General features: G+C 35.3%; 1 protein-coding gene and 1 non-coding gene across 7 annotated transcripts in view; one reads left to right on the top strand and one right to left on the bottom strand.

Moving 5' to 3' along the window:
• METTL8 (methyltransferase 8, methylcytidine) overlaps nt 1-21,780 on the top strand; it is an 84,090-nt gene that overhangs the window by 28,852 nt on the left and 33,458 nt on the right. For 5 of the 6 annotated variants that reach the window (XM_015086137.3, XM_053215271.1, XM_053215272.1 and 2 more), the window contains one exon: nt 12,107-12,261. The exons of the other annotated variant lie outside the window; for it this stretch is intronic. In XM_015086137.3, coding sequence (XP_014941623.2) covers nt 12,119-12,261 — 143 coding nt within the window. In that variant the 5' untranslated portion in view covers nt 12,107-12,118. The remainder of the gene's footprint in view (nt 1-12,106; nt 12,262-21,780) is intronic. 6 annotated transcript variants of the gene reach the window in all.
• LOC113598388 (small nucleolar RNA U13) lies at nt 3,899-4,007 on the bottom strand. Its single transcript, XR_003419052.1, has one exon. It is a non-coding gene; the product is annotated as a small nucleolar RNA U13 (small nucleolar RNA).

The following is a 21,780-nucleotide window of genomic DNA, read 5'->3' as shown; positions in this document are numbered from 1 at the left end:
TACCCTGAAATTATAATCATCCATAGAAAGATTAAAACAAGATGTATACGTTTTCTGAGCTGTTTGCCTCACAGATGGTCACCCTTGGAGTTCTTAGAAATTGCCAGGGTTAATTGAAGCTTTAGTTTTCACTGCAGTGTAGTTGATACTTAAGTGTTTCTTACCTGTCGGCTTTCACTATCCAAAAACAGTACAACAATAGCACTTTAATTTGCTCTCATTAATGCTAGCCTCTCAGGTAATGTTAGTACAGTTTTATCTAGATGATGTTTGTTCCTCTGAATGAAACCTTTGTACCAGCTTCCCAACTGAGAAGAAAAGCTAAACAGTGACAAAGGTAAAAACACAAATGTCTCGCTAATTTATCTTTTAAGATGCTCAGAACCCAGGAAACATCAAAGGGGAGTTAACTTTTAAGTGGAGGGCAGGCATTTAGTGTATGATTAACAGCAGTTTCTTTCCTGTGATTTCAGTTAGCTGAGACAACTGGGAATCATTCTTGGGGAGCCTAACAAATAGTTTTTGCTCAGAGCCAGCTGAATGCTCCAAGGATAACTGTTACAGATTCACACAAACAGCAGTACTATTTGCTCTAGTTCTTTGGTGCTTTTCAGGTAGTATTGAGATGTGAGACAGCAATCTTAGGATCAAGCTTAGATAGAAGGCAAGTAAGGTCCTCCTTCGCCTCTAACCCTCAGCTGTGTAAAAGTGGAAGACCGGCGAGAATAAAATGGGTATTAAAATGTTACATTATTTAGGTGATACAAGAGCTCTTTGCCTGCATCTTGAGATTTGAGTATTGGCAAAAGTGTAACGATGCTTTCCTAAATCTGGGGACTAGTGTCTCCTACTGGAATTGCTTGCTATTTAATTAAGGCCCAAGAGAAGAAACAGAATTGCAAAAAATGAAGGAGGAGAAGGAATTCTGGGCCTCCTTAAATCAGTTAGAGCAAATTAGCAACCCCAGTAAAGACTGGAGAATCAATGCTGTAATCCTTCTTGCTTGCTGGTGTGATGTACAAAAGTAGAAGGTAAATGGGTGATTTATATGTATGTGAATAACAAAGATGTAAAAACAACATGCAATGAAAGTAGAGCGTGGACTCTCCAGTTAGACTGCTTGAGTTCAAATTAAAGCCTCATCAGTTATGGGTTGGGTGACCATTAAGCATGTTAGTTTTATGTCATCCTGTATGGGTTTTTCCTTTGTGATGTGGGTATAAAAATAATGCCCTGTGATAGGGAAAGAGAGGTTAAATAAGATAATACATGTAAAGTGCTTGGAATAGGGTCTCACACATGGCAAATACTTAACTTTTTTATTAGTTGAGATTTACATGAAAGATAAATTGGGATCAGTGCTTTTACTTCCTCAAATATTTTTTTCAGTTTTCAAAATTTAGTATGGAGTGTTTCCTTCAACTGAAGTTATCCTTTTTACTTAAAAAGTACTTAAAACTATCATTCTATAAAAATTAAATTTGCAGTTATTTAAGAAACACTTTTTCATGTTTGTAACATGAAATACCCTTGTACATCTTACATATTCTGGTAGAATATGGTATAGTTTGCTGGTATGGTAAAACAGATGGATGAGTCATTGTGAAAAGGGCTCCATTTTAGTAGAAAGCAAAGCCTTTTGCCAAAATTGGAGGTAGGGCAGAGATCTTCCTTCTATACCAAGGCTTCTTCTTTTGCTATGCACAAGTGATGAGCCCAGCAGAGTGGTATTAAAACCATCTTCTCCTTGGCTTGTCATACTGTATGTGGAACCTGAGGCATTTTGTACATTTGTGCTTTTCCTTGCATTCTAAAATAGGTCCACACGTAGCTGTATCTAAGCTGGAAGAAAGTCTGTCAGCATTTCATGGCATACTTCTGTGTACTTACAACTAAAAAGTATAATGTTATAGATAATAAAATTCTGATATTTACTCTGATAAATTCTGATATCACTCTGATATTTATCTGAGCTTCAGTTCCTTTTTGGATCTGTTCCTTAGTGATTTCTTTAGCCAATTAAATACTCATGACTGAGTCGTGGCATTGAAATCTCAGAGGGCCATGGCCCTGAAGTCACGCTTATTCTGTTTCACTTTGACCTTGACAAGACTCGATAGGAAGAACCACTATGGGATGGTGAGCTGCAAGTAGGAACCTATAGGCAAAGTAAGTAAAAGAAAGTAAAGTAAAAAGTAAAAAAAATACCGTATGATTTTATGGACTAGAATTTGATATGGCAGAATTGGTTTGAGCTAAGTTAAATGAAGGGTGAAGACCACAAAACTCTTTCAGGTACTTCCAACAATAAACAAAAACTTTCTAAACACCAAACAAGGATTTGTGAAGGTTTTTGTTACCTTCATTTTTCTCTTCTCTGAACTAAAGGAACTCAAACTAAATATCACCCTTAGCAATTAAAGCACACTAAAACACGTCTAAAAAACTCTTACTTGGGCTTCTCCTTTTTAGATACCCTCAAGTTTTATTTCTGACAAACACTTGATAACTTGAAACTACAATGAGAAGCGCGAAGTCTGTGAGAAAAGCTGCATTGTAACAATGTAGCCAATATTCAAACAATTCAAATATACAATTGTTCTACTTATCAGAGTTATGCTGGCCTCATAAAACAAAATGATAAGTGTTCTCTCCTCTATTTTCTGAAAGACTCGGTGTAAGATTTTGTTATTTCTTCCTTAAGTGTTTGATATTCACTAGTGAAGCCATTGGAGCTTGCAGTTTTCTTTGTAGGCAGGTTTTTTGTTTTTTATCATGGTAAAATATATATAAAATTTAACATACATTTTAATCTTTTTTTCAGTTTATTCGTTTTGACAGACAGCGTGCACACGGACATGTGTGCAAGTGGGGTGGGGCAGAGGGAGTCCCAGGTGGGGCTCAATCCCACAAACTGTGAGATCATGACCTGAGCTGAAATCAAGAGTTGGATGTTCACTGATTTGAGCTGCCCAGGTGCTCCCCATTTTAATCTTTTTCAAGTGTACAGTTCAGTGACATCAAGTATATTCACGTTGTTGTGCAGATATCACAACTGTCCATCTCTAGAGCTTTTTCCCCAACTGAAGCTATCTACCCATTGAACACTTAACTTCCCATTCTCTCATCCTGGTAGCCCACCACCATTCTACTTTCTGCCTCGATGAATTTTTTACTATTCTAGGAACTTCATGTAAGAGGAATGATACTACATTTGTCCTTTTATGATTGGCTTATTTTACTTAGCATAATTTCTTCAAGGCTCATCCATGTTGCAGCATGCATTGAAATTCCCTTCTTTTTAAACTGAATAATATTCCATTTTACATATATGTTATTTTGTTTATCCATTCATCTTTTGGTAGACACTCGGGTTTTTTTCCACCTTTTGTCTATTATGAGTAACGTTGCTATAAACATGATGTACAAATATCTCTTCAAGTCCCTCCTTGCACTTACTTTGGATATACATCCAGAGGTAGAATTGCTGGATTGCACAGTAATACCATGTTTGATATTATGAGGAATTGCCATACTGTTTTCCACAGCATCTGCACCCTTTTATATTCCCACCACCAATGCACAAAGGTTCTGGTTTCTCCACATCCTTTTTTTTTAAACAATAGCCATCCTAATGGGTATGATGTTTGTTTTGCTTTTAATTACAAATTAAATTTATTTAATAAATTTAGGGCTATTTGAATTTTTTTTCTCGTGCTGGTTTGGTAAGTTATTGCTAAATTGTGGTTTTGATGGCATTTATCTCATCTAATAAATGGAATATAATTTTTTGTAATACTTCATTATTAGCTTTTCAATGCCTATAGGGTCTGTCGTGATGCCTCCTATTTTATTCCTTTTATTGGAAATTTGTGGGTTTTTTTTCCATTTTTTTTCACATTAGATGAGTAATGTGCTGAGGTCATAACAAGGTTTGAGGGAAGCACATGTCACACAACACAACAGCATGAACACTCAATCCTTACACTTAAGAACTACAAAAGGATCCAGAAATTTGCATTTTTTGAGACACAAGTGTTGGAGATTAGTCTTGCCAGAAGCTTATCAGTCTTATTAATCTTTTCAAAGAATCAGCTTTGACTTTGATTTTCCCTGTTTTGTCCATTTTCTGTTTCATTGATTTCTGCCCTTATTTTTTAATATTTTATTTATTTGTGTGTTTGTTTCAAGTATTTATTTTTGAGAGAGAGGAGAGAGCACAAGCAGGGGAGGGGCAGACAGAGAGGGAGACAGAATCGGAGGCAGACTCCAGGCTCTGAGCTGTCAGTGCAGAGCCAACGCCACTGGGTCTCAAACCCACAAACCCTGAGATCATTACCTGAGCCGAAGTCAGACACTTAACTGACTGAGCCATCCAGGCGCCCCAATGTTTTATTTATTTTTGAGAGAGAGAGAGAGGTATAATGCAAGCAAAGGAAGGGCAGAGAGAGAGGAAGATACAGAATCCAAAGCAGGCTCCCAGCTCCCAGCTGTCAGCAGAGCTGCTATGTAGGGCTCGAACTCAGGAACTGTGAGATCATGACCTGAGCTGAAGTCAGACACTCAACCACTGAGGTGCCCCCATTTCTGCTTTTAGTTTCTGTTGTTTCATTCTTTCCACTTACTTTGCATCCCATTTACTATTTTTCTAGCTTCTTAAGATTGAAACTGGATCATTGATTTGAGATCTTTCTTTCTTTCTAATAGAAGCATTTAAAACTATCAATTTTCCTCTAAACATAGGTACATCCTATAAATTTTGATATTTTAACATTTCATTGTTATTTAGTTCAACATATTTTCTAATTTACCTTAAGATTTACTAACTCATGTAAATCTTTGACCTATATGTTGTTTAGATGTGTGTTGCTTAATTTCTAAGTATTTGGGAAAATTTCTAGATATCTTACCCTTTAAAGTTTGGATTAAAAAAGCAAGAACCAACAATATGCACTTTAAATGTAAACACACAAATGCATTTAGAATGTGTGTGTATATATATATATATATATATATATATATATATATAACACATATGAAATACTGCATAAGACAGCTGGTAGGATTATATTAATATTAGACAAAGTAGACTTCAAAAAAATAACTATTACCAAAACTCAGGAGGAATATTTATTAATGAATCAATTCATCAGAAATATTAACATTAAACATTGTTAATGGCCAGAAAGCATACTCTGTATGATTTTAATACTTTGGAATTTACTGAGACTTATCTTGTAGAATGGCATATGTGGTCTGCCTTGGACGATATTTGCCAATGCACATTCACAAAAATGTGCATTCACAAAAATTCTCAACAAGATAGTAGCAAACCAGATCCAACAATACATTAAAAGAATTATTCACCATGATCAAGTGGGTTTTATTCCTGGGATGCAGGGCTGGTTCAATATCCGCAAATCAATCAGTGTGATACATCACATTAATAAAAGAAAGGATAAAAACCACATGATCCTCTTAATAGATGTTGAAAGGCATTTGACAAAATACAGCATCCCTCCTTCTTAAAAACCTTCTTTTTGAGGGATAGAGTAGGGATTTGAGTAGGGATAGAAGGATCATACCTCAAGATCATAAAAGCCAAATATGAAAGGCCCACCACTAATATAATGGGGAAAAACTGAGAGCTTTCCTCCTAACGACAGGAACATGACAAGGATGTCCACTCTCACCACTGTTTTCAACATGGTGTTAGAAGTCCTAGCCTCATCAATCAGACGACACAAAGAAATTAGAGGCATCCAAATCAGCAAGGAGGAAGTCAAATGTTCACTCTTCACAGATAACATGTACTCGATGTAGAAAACCCCAAAGACTCCGCCAGAAAACCCCTGCTAGAATTGATACGTGAATTCAGCAAATTCACAAGATATAAAATCAATGTTCAAAAGTTGGTTGCATTTCTATATACCAATAATGAAGCAGCAGAAGAGAAATCAAGGAATCTATCCCATTAACAATTTCACCAAAAACCGTAAAATACCTAGGAATAAAACTAACCAAAGAGGTGAAAAATCTATATACTGAAAACAATAGAAAACTTATGAAAGAGATTGAAGACACAAAAAAATGGAAAAACATTCCACGTTCATGGATTGGAAGAACAAATATTGTTACAATGTTGATACTACCCAAAGCAATCTCCATATTCACTGCAATCTTGATGAAAATAACACCAGCATTCTTCACAGAGCTAGAACAAACAATCCTAAAATTTGTATGGAACCAGAAAAGCCAAAGAAATAGCCAAAGTAATGTTGAAAAAGAAAACCAAAGCTGGAGGCATCACAATTCCAGACTTCAAACTATATTACAAAGCTGTAATTATCAAGACAGTATGGTACTGGCACAAAAACAGACAAATAGATCATTAGAATAGAATAGAGAACCCAGAAATGGACCCACAAATCTATGGCCAGCTAATCTTTGACAAAGCAGGAAAGAATATCCAGTGGAAAAAAGACAGTCTCTTCAGCAAGTGGTGCTGGGAAAAGGATAGTGGCATGCAGAAGAATGAACCTGGACCACCTTCTTACACCATACACAAAAATAAACTCAAAATGGATGAAGGACCTAAATGTAAAACAGGAAACCATCAAAATCCTAGAGAAAACAGACAACAACCTCTTTGACTTCGGCCGCAGCAACTTCTTACTTGACATGCCTCTGGAGGCAAGGGAAACAAAAGCAAAAATGAACTATTGGGACCTCATCAAGATAAAAGGTTTCTGCACAGCTAAGGAAAAAAAAATCAGCAAAACTAAAAGGTAGTCAATGGAATGGGAGAAGATATTTGCAAATGACATATCAGATAAAGGGTTACTATCCAAAATCTATAAAGAACTTATCAAAATCAACACCCCAAAAAAACAAAGAATCCAGTGAAGAAATGGGCAAAAGACATGAATAGACACTTTTCCAAAGAAGACATCCAGATGGCTAATAGACTCATGAAAAGATGCTCAACATCAACATCACTCATCATCAGGGAAATCACCAATCAAAACCACAATGAGATACCACCTCACAGCAGTCAGAATGGCTGAAATTAACAACTCAGGCAACATCAGATGTTGGCAAGGATGTGGAGAAAGGGGAACCCTTTTGCACTGCTGGTGGGAATGCAAAATGGTGCAGCCACTCTGGAAAACAGTGTGGGGGTTCCTCAAAAAATTAAAAATAGAACTACTCTGCAACCCAGCAATTGCACTACTAGGTATTTATCTGAAGGATACAGGAGTGCTGTTTCAAAGGGGCACATGCACCCCAATGTTAATAACACTATTGACAATAGCCAAAGTATGGAAAGATCCCAAATTTCCATCTAGTGATGAATGGATAAAGAAGATGAGGTATATATTTATGATGTAATATTACTTGGTGATCAAAAATAATGAAATCTTGCCATTTGCAACAACATGGAAAGAACTAGTGTATTACACTAAGTGAAATAAGTCAATCAGAGAAAGACAAATACATGATTTCACTCATATGTAAAATTTAAGAAACAAAACAGATGGGGCGCCTGGGTGGCTCAGCCGGTTAAGTGTCCAACTTCAGCTCAGGTCATGATCTCACGGTCTGTGAGTTTGAGCCCCACATCAGGCTCTGTGCTGACAGCTCAGAGCCGGGAGCCTGCTTCAGATTCTGTGTCTCCCTCTCTCTGCCCTTCCCCTGCTCATGTCTCTGTCTCTCTCTCTTTCTCTCAGAAGTAAATAAACATTGGGAAAAAAAATAGTTGAACATAGGGGAAGGGAAGCAAAAATAATATAAAAACAGAGAGGGAGACAAAACATAAAAGGCTCTTAAATATAGAGAACAAACTGAGGGTTGCTTGAGGGGTATTGGGAAGGGGTGAGGGGCATTAAGGACACTTGTTGGGATGAGCACTGGGTGTTATATGTAAGCGATGAATCACTAAATTCTATTCTGAAATTATTATTACACTATCTGTTAACTAACTTGGATTTGAATTAAAAATCATTATAATAATAAAAATAATAATCAGTCTTTAAAAAATACAAATAAAAACAGAATCCTTAAAACATCAAAATCTAGATGGTCAAATCATGCAAATACACACAAAAAGTTAACAAGTTAATGCCTCCTGAGTGGTGTAGCCTGGTAGATCCCCCAACAGTCAGAGGAAGATGTCTCTGTGTATTGGGCTGGCCCAGGATGACACTGTAGAGAAGGTGGGACAGGGTTATAAGGGATCCATTAAGACGCAAGAGTAGATAGGGCAAAGGACAAAGAGGAAGAGGAAGAGCACTCCATGCAGGAGGAAATCATTAGCTACAAGGGGGAAAACACTGTAATAAAAAAGAAAGGAAGAAAAAAAAAAGAAAAAATGTGCATTCAGCTGTTATTAGGTATAGTGTTCTTTCTATGTGTCATTTAGGTCAAGTTGATAATGTTAATTCTTCCATATACTTACTGATTTCTTGATAGTTTGTTTCTGAATGTTCTTTTTATTACTGGGAGAGGGGTATCGAAATCTTGAAGAATTACTGTGAATTTGTTAATTTATCCTTTTAAAAAGTTTTGCTCATTTTTGCTTCATGTATTTTGAAGCTCTGTTATTATGTACATGCACATTTAGGATTGTATGTATTGATAAATTGGCTCACCATTATTAAATGTCCCTTTTTATATCTGTGATACTCTTTTTTTTGTGTTAGTCTACTTTGTTATTAAATAACAAAAATTCAACTGAATAAATTATAAAGATCCAGTTGGCTTTATTAACCAATTCACAAATCAGGCAGCATACCATCTAGCAGGTAGAAAGGAGATCTGAAGGGCTACAGAAAGGAAGAGGTTTTTGAAGGTAAAGAGGGAGCAGAAAAGGAAATTATTAGCAAGGAATCCATTGTTTTAGGCAAGGTTGCCCTCCTAAGGAGAAGTGAAAGGGTGTCTCAATAAAAGTCCCTAGTGCTGACAAGGAAAGTCTCATGCTGACTGATTAAAGGTTACATTTCTGGGGGGTTAAAACTACAGTTAGGTTAGGTATTAAGTCTTATTTTACTGACTTGGGGCCTTACCCTAAGTGATGCCATTTGGGTCTGTGGTTTTATTTTTAACACTATTTATATAGCTCCACCAGTTTTCTCATGCAGCATTTGCTCAGTATCTCTTTTTATTTTAATTTAGTTGTATTTTTATATTGAAAGTGCTTTTCTTATAGACAATATGTGGTTGAGTCTTGCTTTTTCATACAAATTGACAATCCATGTCTTTTAATGGGAATCCATTTACATTTAATGTAACTGTTGATATAGTTGGGTTTAAATATGCCATCCTAGGGGTGCCTGGGTGTCTTAGTTGGTTAAGCATAACACTCTTGATTTCAGTTCAGGTCATGATCCCGGGGTCATGGGATCAAGCCCTGCATCAGGCTCTGCATTGAGCATGGAGCCTGCTTAAGATTCTCTGTCGCCCTCTGCCTGTGTCCCCCATTTGCATGCTCTCTCTCTCTCTCAAACAAAAAAATAAATAAAAATAAATTTAAAAAGATAACTATGCCATCCTAGTATTTGTTTTCTAATTGTCTCTTTTGTTTTTAGTTTCTCTGTGCTTCCTTTCCTGCCTCTTTTGGGTGAATGGAATATTTTTAGCTATTCTTTGTCTTATTTCAAATAAAAATACTACTTGGGGCACCTGGGTAGCTCAGTCAGTTAAGCATCCCACTCTTGATTTCCTCTCAGGTTATGATCTCACAGTTTATAAGTTCGAGCCCCTGTCAGGCTCCACGCTGACAGCGTGGAGCCTGCTTGCATTTCTCTCATTTCTCTCTTACACTCTCTGTCTCTGCCCCTCCCCTGCTCGCATTCAAAATAAATAAATAAACATTAAAAAAAATACTGCTTATTCAGGCAGTTTCATGTATTTTGAAGCTCTGTTATGTACACGCATGTACAGCTTTCTGTACCGGAATTCTGTCTGGGGTTGACCTTGCCCATCTTTTCTTTTCCCATCACAAAATGAAACCAAGACCTAGTAGACATTAAGCTAACCTGATAGTTATAACATAAGACACACCCTTTTAAATCACTGTAATCAATGTAACTGGATAGCTGTCTGTATACTGCCACATTCTTCCGTCATGTCCTTCTTCCATGCTGTGTGCTGCTTAGGAGCCAGCCTGGAAGATATGAAGTTGTTTCCTTCTTATGAAATTTATGTCAGACAAGGATCATTTTTGTATTATCAGTCAAACAGTTAATTCATGAGCAGCTTGGTGCTGCCCTTAGAAGCTTGCAATTTGGTTAAGGCATTTATATAATTTTATTATGTATTTCTCTATGTTGTATTATGTAAGTGTATCATATTTATATAATAAGAAAGATAAAGAGCAATACAAGGCTGTGTGTAACTGTTACAGATAATAAATAAATGAGGTAAAGATGTTTATGTAGTTAATTAGAAAAACAAGCTGCCTAAACAGCTGCCTATAGAGATTCTTGATCATTTGTAGTGAGAGAAACTCATATCTTTTTTCCCCTGTCTTCCTCTTTTATATAGATAGATATAGATAAGTATCACATGATTATTTGAAGATTGAAATTTCATTTTGATTTGGCTTTCCTGGGTGGAAAACGTTTACATCATTTTACACTTTTGAGCATGAATTGCCTCTCTTTCTAGGTGTAATCAGTTTCTACTCTTCAGCATACAGATTTTATGAATAATATTCAGTGCAGAAAGAGAGCTCTAAAAATAATTGTGCAGGTAGGGTTTTGTAAGTCTTACATAGAACACAGGCAGGAGAAAAGAACAAAGGCACATTAGAGGAAAGGTAGTGGTAGGCAGAGCATTTAATTTCATTTGCCTCCACCAAAGAGCTTGCATTTAGCAGAGAAGGAAAAACAAACAAGAAACAGGAGATCTGCAGTAACTATTGAATGTTTCATTTCTCATCACTGTTAGTCACATTTGAATGGAACCATTACAGTCTTTTTGGTGTATAACTAAGCCTTTCTTTTTCCTCCAAAAAGAAGATCTTGAATTTTATGTTTAAAAGCACAATGAGATGTTTTTGACATTCTGCAGTTCATTTTGAAAATCACAGTCAAAATCCATTGCCTTTCAGTAAGGTGGTAAAGGATGTATATAATACACGTCATTTTTACACATAATAGTACCTTAGATAGTCTCTAATGTGTATTATGTACACACACCTTTTAGCATCTCTTTCTATCTGGCAGCTTACAGCATTAGGCTGAATGTTTTGGTGAACAACTGAGTCGGGGTGAAATGCTGAGCAGTAGAACAATGGATTTTTATTATAAAAAGTAAGCTCTTCACAGCTTCTTTCTGATACTTTTCTGTAAAGATTGTAAGCCAACATATTTGCCAGTACATAATTAAGATGGCATACTCTTTAATGTTAAAATTATTCTTCCAGAAATGGAGATGGAATTGACTAACCAACTGATGATTCTCCTCTTGAACTATGATTTATGTTTTGTACAGGGAAATCTATTTTGCAAATGTATTACTGACTATTCTTACAAATAAATGTATACAGGGTTGTTATAATTAAGAATTGCTGGGCTCATCTACTACGACAATATTTACTTATTATTTGACTAAATTTCATATTATTCAGCTCAGCCCAGGGAAGGAGATTTAGTAGGTTTGCTTTCTTATTCTGATACTACTATACTTTGGTTTTCGGTCTAGTGGTTGTGAAATATTCCCTACAAATATGTTTGCTTAGAATCCCCAAAACGAAATAATAAAATCACTTAAAAAAAACCTTTTAATACACAAAATTCATATTCTGGGCTGATATGCTTTGGCTGTGTGCTAAAAATTAAATAAACAAATACCAAACAAAGCAAAGTTGGTCAAGGCTATGACTTATGAAGAATACCAGCCAATGGTACAACCCTAAATATTCTTTTTCCTTCTCTTGGCCTAAAAATACTTCAGGAGAGAAGCTATCATACCCATCTTTCATTTAAAAATGATCAGTTTTCATGTCTTAGAGTCCAAACCTTTTAGAATAGTTTTTGGCTCTTAGATAAAACAATACACTGTGTAATCCATATTGACTCATTAATCATTTGTAACTTTACAGGTACTGATTAGGATGAATGTGATTTGGAGAAATTCTGTTTCCTGTCTAAGGATAAGAAAGGTGCCACATAGATACCAAAGTGGTAATCACCCAGCGGCCCCTCTGGGATCAAGGATTTTAACTGACCCAGCCAAAGTTTTTGAACACAACATGTGGTGAGTTATGTTTCAAGGTCTAATATATATGCCTGTTAAACATTAACAGTGGTATTATTTTCATTTAGTGCCAAGAAAGGATTTTTAAACTTGATCCGTGTTGTTAAGGTCCAAAGGCAGGGTAACTCATCCTAACTTAAGTGTTGCCAATTCTGAATTTCTTCACAAATGGAATTGGAAAAATGACTTCCCAAGTACTTTCCTCAGCTTTGGTGTTCTTGCAGACCCTTCCTGCTCACCTCTGGTCCTGAGTACTTGTCAGTCAGCAAACTGTATATTCACCACCTGCTGCTTACTGAGCAGGGAGAACACACTGGTATGACCCTAGTCTGTGCTTTTAGGAAATCCAGCCTCTGTTTGGAAGGATAGATATTTCTAGGAAAAAAATACATGCAGTACATAGCAGCAGATTGTAAGGGCCCAGTGTGTTCTTATAAGGCATATACACTGTATGGCTTCTAAGAATAACTCAGTAGTGCAAAACCACTTCTCCTTTGACGCTGGAAGATTTTTCGCCCCCAATTTCAGCTTTATTGATGTATCACTGATATATAAAGGAAGCTTTCTTGAAGTGGAGAAATTGAGATCAGGATTATTTATTCTGTCTCCAGTACCTAGAACAGTCCCTGACACATAAATATTTGTGAAGTAATGACTTAGATAGTTAAAGCTGGAATAAGGGCATTCTAGGTGTGTAAAAAGTCATAAAACACAGAGATTGAAAAGTATAAGACATATTCAGGAGACTGTGAACAGGATAGTTTTCCTAAAATAAGGACTCTTAGAAGATTTATAAATGATAAGGCTGGAATGATATAGAGCAGGTATTGGGGTGGGAGCAGGATTGCGTGAGTTCTGGAATTCACAGCTGAAGTAGAAGGCATTCAAGAGCCACTAAAGAGAAATGGCAGCATACATACGCTATTAACTATTGTATATTTATTTGGTTAACAGTATACTAACTAGATAGATCAGCAGGTAGAACTAGAAGCAGGAAAGGACCAATGAAAGAGAGATCTCAAAGGAAGAATAAATAGAACTTGATGCTTTTGCAGAGTAAAGGAAAAGAAAGCATTTGACTCTGAAGTTTTGATCCAAGATGACTAACTGAAAGTTATTAATTAGTTCCACACTATACAATATGTGGCCACTAGCCAGATGTGGTTATTGAGCACTTGAAACCTAATTAGTCTCAAGTGATATGTGCTGTAACATTTTGAAGACTTAGTATGGGCTCTCTCAGCCTTAGTGCCATCTTTTTGGAAACTTCTGCACCATGAGGAGGAAAAAGCAAATGTTCAGGCTGAAGTGTAAAAGAAGATGAGGTAGAGGTCCAAAGAAACCACTAGCTTGTGAACCCATGGAAGCCACAGGAGCAGAAATAAGGAAAGACAGAGGCGGGGATGCTGTTACAAATTGTTGAACTGCATACCAACTTTCTAGAACTTGATTCAATGGGTCTAGAATGTCCATCACCATCTGATCACAAGGACCACCTTTGAGTGACCCACCTTGTTTATTATACCAAAACAGTTCCTTTTGGTCCTTTGCCCTGGACCCGTGACTTTCAGAAATAATTCTGTTTTCATTTGTGGCTGAATGTAACATGTGTACAATAAATCATCTCTTCTGCTGTCTTAGCTGAAGAAAAAAAAAACAGTACAGGGGTACCTGCGTGTCTGAGTCAGTTAAGCATCTGAGTCATGATTTTGGCTCAGGTCATGATCTCATAGTTTGTGAGTTCAAGCCTCACATCGGGCTCTGCACTGATAGTGTGGAGCCTGCTTGGGCTTCTCTCTCTGTCTCTCTGTCTCTCTCTGTCTCTCTCTCTGTCTCTGCCCCTCCCCTGCTCATGTACACTTTCTCTCGAAATAAATAAATAAACATTAAAATAAAAGAAAGTACAAAAAGAAGAGGTAAAATATATCATTAAAATTTTTTTATACTGAACCACATGTTAAGATGATATTGTTTTGGATATATTGAATTAAATAAAATATATTAGTAAAATTAATTTTATTTCTTTTAGCTTTTTTAAAAGTTTGTTTATCTTGAGAGTGTGTGCATACACATGTGTGTGAGTAGCGGATGGGGAGGGCAGAAGGGGGGAGGAGAGAGAATCCCAAGCAGGCTCCGTGCTGTCAGCACAGAGCCCAACATGGGACTTGATCCCGTGAAACGTGAGATCACAACCTGAGCCAAAATTAAGTCAGACACTTAACCGACTAAACCACCCAGGCATCCCTCTTTTAGCTTTTTTAAAAATGGCTACTAGAAAATTTTAAATTACACCTATGGTTGACATTATATTTTTTTGGACAGTTGCTGAATTAAACTACTTTGCCTGCCATTACCAGTATGGACAGTTAGAGTAGGCTGTGAGATCATTGCCAGGCAATTAAACCTCCACAGGAACTTCTGGCCCTAGGCAAGATCTTCGTTTACCAAGTTTTTATTCTTCATTAGAGTCTCGTGATTTAGCGGTCTATGTTCTCTTCTTCCATCTGCTACCACCAGCTCTTTTGTCCAAGGTTCCTGCCTACCCATTTATGTTCTGTTTTGTCATAGACTCTCAGGGAAGCAAGGGTCCTCTGGGTCAATGCCTCTCAAGCACTGTGGGCTAGTACAAGAATCCCTTGGGGAGTTATTATTTCACTAGGTCTAGAGGTATGGCCCAGGAATTTGTAATTTGAAAAAGCTCTTTTAGTAATTCTGTTGAGCAGCCAGGTTTAGGAATCTTTGATCCAGTCCAGTGGTTTTCAAACTTTTCTTTAGCAGTGGAATTTTTTTCCAGGTGAAGTCTTATCATGGAATCCCAATATTTAAGCGGTAAAAACAAACCTGGTCTTAATGAAGCATGTAGAGGCCTGAGGCACCAACAGCTCCACTTCCCTTTTCCTCTCCCACCGTGCCTCCCTCACTGTAGAAACCTCATGGCCTCTTAGGGTTCTGTTAATTGAAGTTTGAAAAACCTTAATCTAGTCTCGACAGCTGTCCTTCTCCACAGCATACTCCCTAAAAGGTTGTGCAGCCCATGCCAGGATACTTGTAGTGAACTCTCTCCAAAGGTGGATTCGTACTGTAATAATAAAAATAATTTCCTCCAAAGAAAGAGGAAAGTAAAAGTAGTTGCTTCCTATCATCTCCTCATGTACCTGTTTTGCTGTGGTTGCTTTTTTGTTTGTTTTTTGGGTTTTGGTTTTTGTTTGTTTTTATTGTTTGTTTTTGTTTTTGTTTTTTGCTTAAAGAGAAGATTTGTAAATTAAACTGAAAACCAGAAGACTGGTTTATTTTCCCCTTCCTTCAAGTCCAAGTTCTGTCCAAAAGTTCTGACTTCCTCATTTCCTCCTTTGTAGTTGAGAATGTTTCCTCTCTTGCCGAACTTTGATTTTTAAAAGATGTTTTTAGAAAACTACTGTACCTGTCAGTTCTTTCTCAGAGATGTAAAATTGTCTACAGTTTATTTTTCTGTTTAGCCTCTAATTTAGTTAGTAAGTACTATTTACTCTATATGTGACCCACTTTTTACAAATATTTTTTGAGGAAAAAATAAATATACCCCTTTTTATTCAGTTTCTGATATCCTGAGAAAGAATTGCCCTCCAGCCCATTTCACTAAGAAGCCTGAGTTCTCCAGATAAAGAAGATGGAATGAATCTGAAAAACAAAGTATTCTTCCTTCAACAAAATGAATAAAAAGTAATAAAAGCAAGCAAAACTACCAATAGCAACCAGAAAAGTCCATAAACATGGCAAATTAGTGATCAAGTAAAGAAACTGTAGATTCATATGTGGCTCAGAGTGGTTTCTGACCTCACCTTCATCTCTCAGAAGCAGTACCAGGAAAAGAAGATCAGCTGGCAGATCATTACTAATACTCATTAGCAGCCCAGTAAAGGTTGAAAAAGAACTCTTGAAAATAAATGGTTTTGCCTATGGCAGCAGAATTTAAGGTCTCAGCAGAGCAGGGAAAATCCTAAGGCTCACCATTTTCTGGGGTTCCATGCTGAATTGGGAGAACTATCCCAAGCCCAAGTGAAACCCTTTTAGGAATAGGACACATCTTAACTAGATGAGTGAAACCTAGCATAGGACTTAATGAAAGGAAAGGGAAGGGAAGGGGAAAGGAAGGGAGAAAGAAAAAGAGAGAGAGAGAGAGGAGGCATGGGGAGGGGAGGGAAGAGAAAACAGATTTCACACCCTCATAAAGGCTGTCCACTACCCAGTGGAGTTTCCTCCATCTCGCTCAATTCTAAGACCCTCAAAATATAGGAAAGTGGATACAATCTATAACGCTGAGCCTTCAAACTGGAATTTACAGAGAAAGATAAAGAGGTCTCTGAGTAAGGTTGGGTGTCAAGAGAATTTATCTGCAGAAAAACAGAAAGACAGAAAGAGGGAGAAAGAACATAGCAAGCATTATTGATTCATTTGCATTTTCCAGTATTTAAAGGAAATCACAATATGTATTCTCTTTTTTGCCTGGCTTCTTTCACTAAGCATAATTACTTTGAGATTTATCCATGTTGTTGCATGTATCAATAATTTGCTCATTTTCATTGTAGATAAAAGATTCATGAGAGCTTTTTACAAGCTCTCAAAATTCAGTAAACAAAGCTCATAATAAGAATATATAAAAAGCTCCCAAAATTCAACAAGAGCCCAATAAAAATGGGCAAAATATTTGAACAGATACTCCACCACAGAAGACTCACAGATTAAAAAAAGAAGATACATGGATAATAAGCACATGAAAAGATGATCAGCATCATTAGTCATTAGGAAAGTGAAAATTAAAGTTAACAATGAGGGGCATATGGCTGGCTCAGTCAGTAGAGCATGTGATTTTTGACCTTCCCATCATGAGTTTGAGCCCCATGTTGGATGTAGAGATTACTTTAAAAATAAATAAATAAATAATAAAAAGCTTTCAAAAAGAAAAAAGCTAAAGACACAATGAGATGCTACTACAAACTTATTAGAATAACTAAAATTCAAAATCCTGTACTGAATATTAGAGAGGATGTAGAGGAACTGGAACTTTCATATACTACTGGTGGGAATATAAAATGGTATAACCACTTTGGAAAACAGCTTAGCAGTTTCTTAAAAAACTAAACATAAACCTGTAATATGATTCAGCCATTCAATTCCTAGATATTTACCCAAGAGAAAAGAATGCATATGTCCGTACAAATACTTATACATGATTATTCATAGCAGCTTTATTTGTAGTAGCCAAATTTGGAAACAACCCAAATGTCCATGAGTAAGTAAATACTCATGTAAGTAAATACATTGTGTATTATATATATATATATATATTATATATATATTAGATATATATTAGATATATAATATATTATATATAATATATATATATTATATATATATAATGGAATACTACTCAGTAATAAAAAGGAATGAGATACTGATAAACATAACAATATGGATGAATTTCAAAATAATTATGCTGAGTGAAAGAAGCTAAAAATGAAGAGTATATATTGTATTCTTAGTGCTACACCAGAAAATGCAAACTAATAATTAGAGACAGACAGCAGATCAGTGGTTGTCAGTGGAATTGGGGGTGGTGATGAGAAGGGGAGGGCTGGAAAAGAGGAATTTTAAAGGCACACAAGGAAACTTTTGAGGGTGATGGACATATTCATTGTCTTGACTGTGGCGATTGTTTCCTGAGTGCCAACATATGTCGGAACTTCTCAAATTGTACACTTTAAATATGTGCAGTTTACCATATGTCATTTATACTTCAATAAACCCATTAAAATATAGCTTTATCCATACATTGGAAAATAATGTAGTAGTTAATAAAAATAAGAGAGATCTGGGGTGCCTGGGTGGCTCAGTCAGTTAAGCATCCGACTCTTGTCATCGGCTCAGGTCTTAATCCCACGGTCATGAGTTCAAGTCCCACACTGGGCTCTGCACTGGGCATAAAACCTACTTAAAAAAAAGAGAGATCTATGTATGTTGATATTAAGAGATATCAACAACAAAAAGAGCAAGTTGCAGAAAAGTATCGCAGGTCTCATTTTAGTAAGGAATTCTTGTGCATGTGCTATATGTATATATATATCTTTGTTTTTATATACACAGAGAAAAGTCTGGAAATGTCTACATCATACTGTTTATCTCAGGAATGGGCATGAGGATGAGAGGTAGAGATTAAACTTTATATTTTATATACATTAGTTACTGTTGCAATTTTAAAAGAATGCCCTCCATACACCTATTCCCATCTTACTTTCTACCTGATAAATTCTTTATTCTTTAATAGCTGATTAGAACTCATCTTATTAAAATTTTGAGTTCTACCAAATCTTTTTCATCTTTATGTCTCCAATTCACATTTCAGTGCTTGAAAGATACAGGTTCTCAATAAATGTCTAATGATGGAAGTGGGTATTAGCTTCTTCCAGCAGCTGTGACCTCTATTTAATGGAATAGAGAATATGCAGAATATGCAGAAGTGGGAAGGCATCACTTCTTTCTGTGTGTCTTTTGTAAGTCATTCATTCCTAAGGAAGAAACAGATTTACTAATAAAAATAATCAACAGAAATACTTAACTATAGCCAAAAAGACAAGTGGGCAGCCAGGAGTCATAAGTATAAGTTAGTGTCAATAGTAGAAAAGATTTAATTGAAATTAGTTAAATTATTAGCTGATATACCTGTAATAATTGTATTTCATCCATCTGAGGCTCACATTTGTTTCACTGATTAACATCTCTGAAATCATGATATTTCTTACAACTGATGACATCTTACAATTATAATTGGAGTGTTTTTTTTCCTTTCTTACCGGTACAGAAAATAACTGTCTTAGATTTGACGAATTAGGATAATTATAATTCCGAAGTAGTTAATCTTAATTATATATTGTTTTGAGAATTATTGCTCTTATTTTACTAACACAAAAACTGAGAGACACAGAAAATTTAAATGACTTTTCATTACCATATATCAAAGTTAACATATAGAACACATAGAATCTTTGTTACATTGTTAAAAAAGCATTAAGGTTTTTGCTCTACAGATAAATGGGCAGTAGACATAGAGAGTTGATCCAGGAGGAAGTCCATGTGAGCATATGAGGAAATACACAAGAGTAAAAGAAATACAAATTAAACAATAAGGTACCTTTTTATATCTATTAAAATAGTATCAAAAAAGAAAAGGAGAGAGAAATTTAAGATAACACTCAATTCTGGTTAGCATTGTAAGTTAATATAATGTGTTTAATTATCTTTCTTTTTTTATTTGTGTCATTTGTTCTTTTATTTCCTCTACTAGCTTTTTGGCTATACATCTTTACCTCATTTTTTAGATACTATTCTAGAAAATAGTTTCAAACATTTTCATCTCAGAACCTCTTTAGACCCTAACCTTTTGAGGACACTAAAAGAACTTTTATTCATGTGAATTATATCTAGTGATGTTTTCCATGTTAGAAATTAAAACTGAGCCATTAAAAATATTTAATTCATTTTAAAACAACAACAATCCATTACATGTTATATAAATTACGTATTTTAATGAAAATACCTATTTGTTCCCCCAAAAGAACGGCATTATTTTAAATGTTTGGAAGTCTCTTTAATGTCTGGTTTAATGGAAAAAGCTAGATTCTCATATCTGCTTCTTCATTCCATCTGTTGTGATATGTTGTTTCAGTTGAATTATATGAAGAGAATTTGGCCACACACAGATATGTGCTAGTAAAAGAGAGGAGTTTTCACATAGCATTTAAAAATAATTGTAGGTATTTTTCCTGATATTATACTAAATCTCAGCAATGGTAATTTCTTAGTTACAATATGGAATATGAAACCATATTAGTTATAACTCATTGATACATTTTACACTTTGGATATTTTATTTCTGCATCATTTTATAACATTATGCATGGATAATTTTGAGTAGTTTGATTCTCTGTTTTATGTAAATCTTTCAAATGTTGACATATTTCATTATACAACATTTAAGAATTGCTTTTGTAATATAACCACTTTCTCATCAGTAAAATCTCGAAGTATTGATTGGAAAGCTATCAAATTCATGGGTGGACACAACTTTTGCAAAATTGTAATTTTTGTTTTAAAATACAAAATTTATCTTTGGCAGCAAATATTATCATTTGTTTTCCTTAAAGTGGAAGCACATTTCATTTACTTTTAAGATATGTCAGATACCCAAATCTGAATAACTAAGTTTGTCTATAGTTGCATTTTCAACTAAAAATAGGATTCCCTGAAAACAAAAAAGCAGATAATTCAGTTCACAACATAAACAACCATACAAATTCTTTTCTATAAGTCAGTCGTCGTACTTCACAATGCAGAAATGCTTTATGTATACCTCCCATTTTGTCACATAGAATGTTAAACATATGTATACCCAAGGGTCAATATTTTATAAAATAGTTTTTATTGCTTTATCAGACACATTCTCCAGTGAATTCTGTTTTTTAGAACAAAACCTGGTGAATTCTTTACCACCCACTGGATGGTGGTGTAGAATCAACAACTACTAGCACATTTTGGTACCACTGTCTTGTTTCATATTAGGGCAGCTGCACTTTCACCTACCATTGTTTTTTATACTATCAGTGTAAACTCAATCAGTGAAAAAGGCAAATAGCAGTATTATATAGTTTTGACTTAGTGAACCACCTGACACGGTGGGCAACACCTTGATAACTATAGTCCTAGAGATTACAGTGTTACTGTCATTATCTTAAGGTGCTTCCTTGACTTGGTACAGTTTACTTAGAATTAATATTGTACCACATAATATAAAATGTTAAAAAGATTACAGTAATATGATTCTACTTATGTATTCACCTTGTGTTATATTGTTGCTGTTTGGTTTACTTCTGTATGTTATAAGCTCTATGATTCATTGTTATTATTTTTGCTACATACAGTTAGTAATTTTGTTAAGAAATTAAGACAAAATATAAAAAAATTGTCTTATAGTTACCCACATATTTATCACTTCTCATCTCTATATTCTACTCTGTGGCTCTGTGTCTCTATCTAGTACCATTTTCCTTGAGCCTGAAGAACTTTAACATTTCTTATATTATAGATTCTGCTAGTAACAAATTCTCTTAAATTTTGTTTATCTGAAAATGTTTTTATTTTAAAATTTTGAAAGATATTTTCACTGCATATAGAATTCTAGGTTGACAGAGATTTTTCTTTCAGTACTTTAAAGATGTTCATTTGTGTTCTGGCCTCCATTGTTTCCAATGAGAAGTCAGCTGTTTGCAGTGCTTTTCCCCTCTCTATAATTTTTTTAAAGATTTCGTTTTACCTTTGTTTTTTAGAATTTTTCTGTGTATTTAACATGCCTGAGGTTTGCTTTGCTTCCTGGATTTACTATTGGTTACTATTTGTTTGTTTGTTTGTTTTTAATCAAATTTGGAAAAACTTTAGACAGTATTTCTTCAGTTTTTTTTTTCCTATTCACTCTGTCTCTTCTATTACTGG

This window comes from Acinonyx jubatus, chromosome C1 (genome assembly GCF_027475565.1).
Source record: "Acinonyx jubatus isolate Ajub_Pintada_27869175 chromosome C1, VMU_Ajub_asm_v1.0, whole genome shotgun sequence".
Taxonomy (NCBI): Eukaryota; Metazoa; Chordata; class Mammalia; order Carnivora; family Felidae; genus Acinonyx; species Acinonyx jubatus.
Note: the sequence above shows the minus strand (reverse complement) of the source record. Positions and strands in the feature narration are given on the sequence as shown.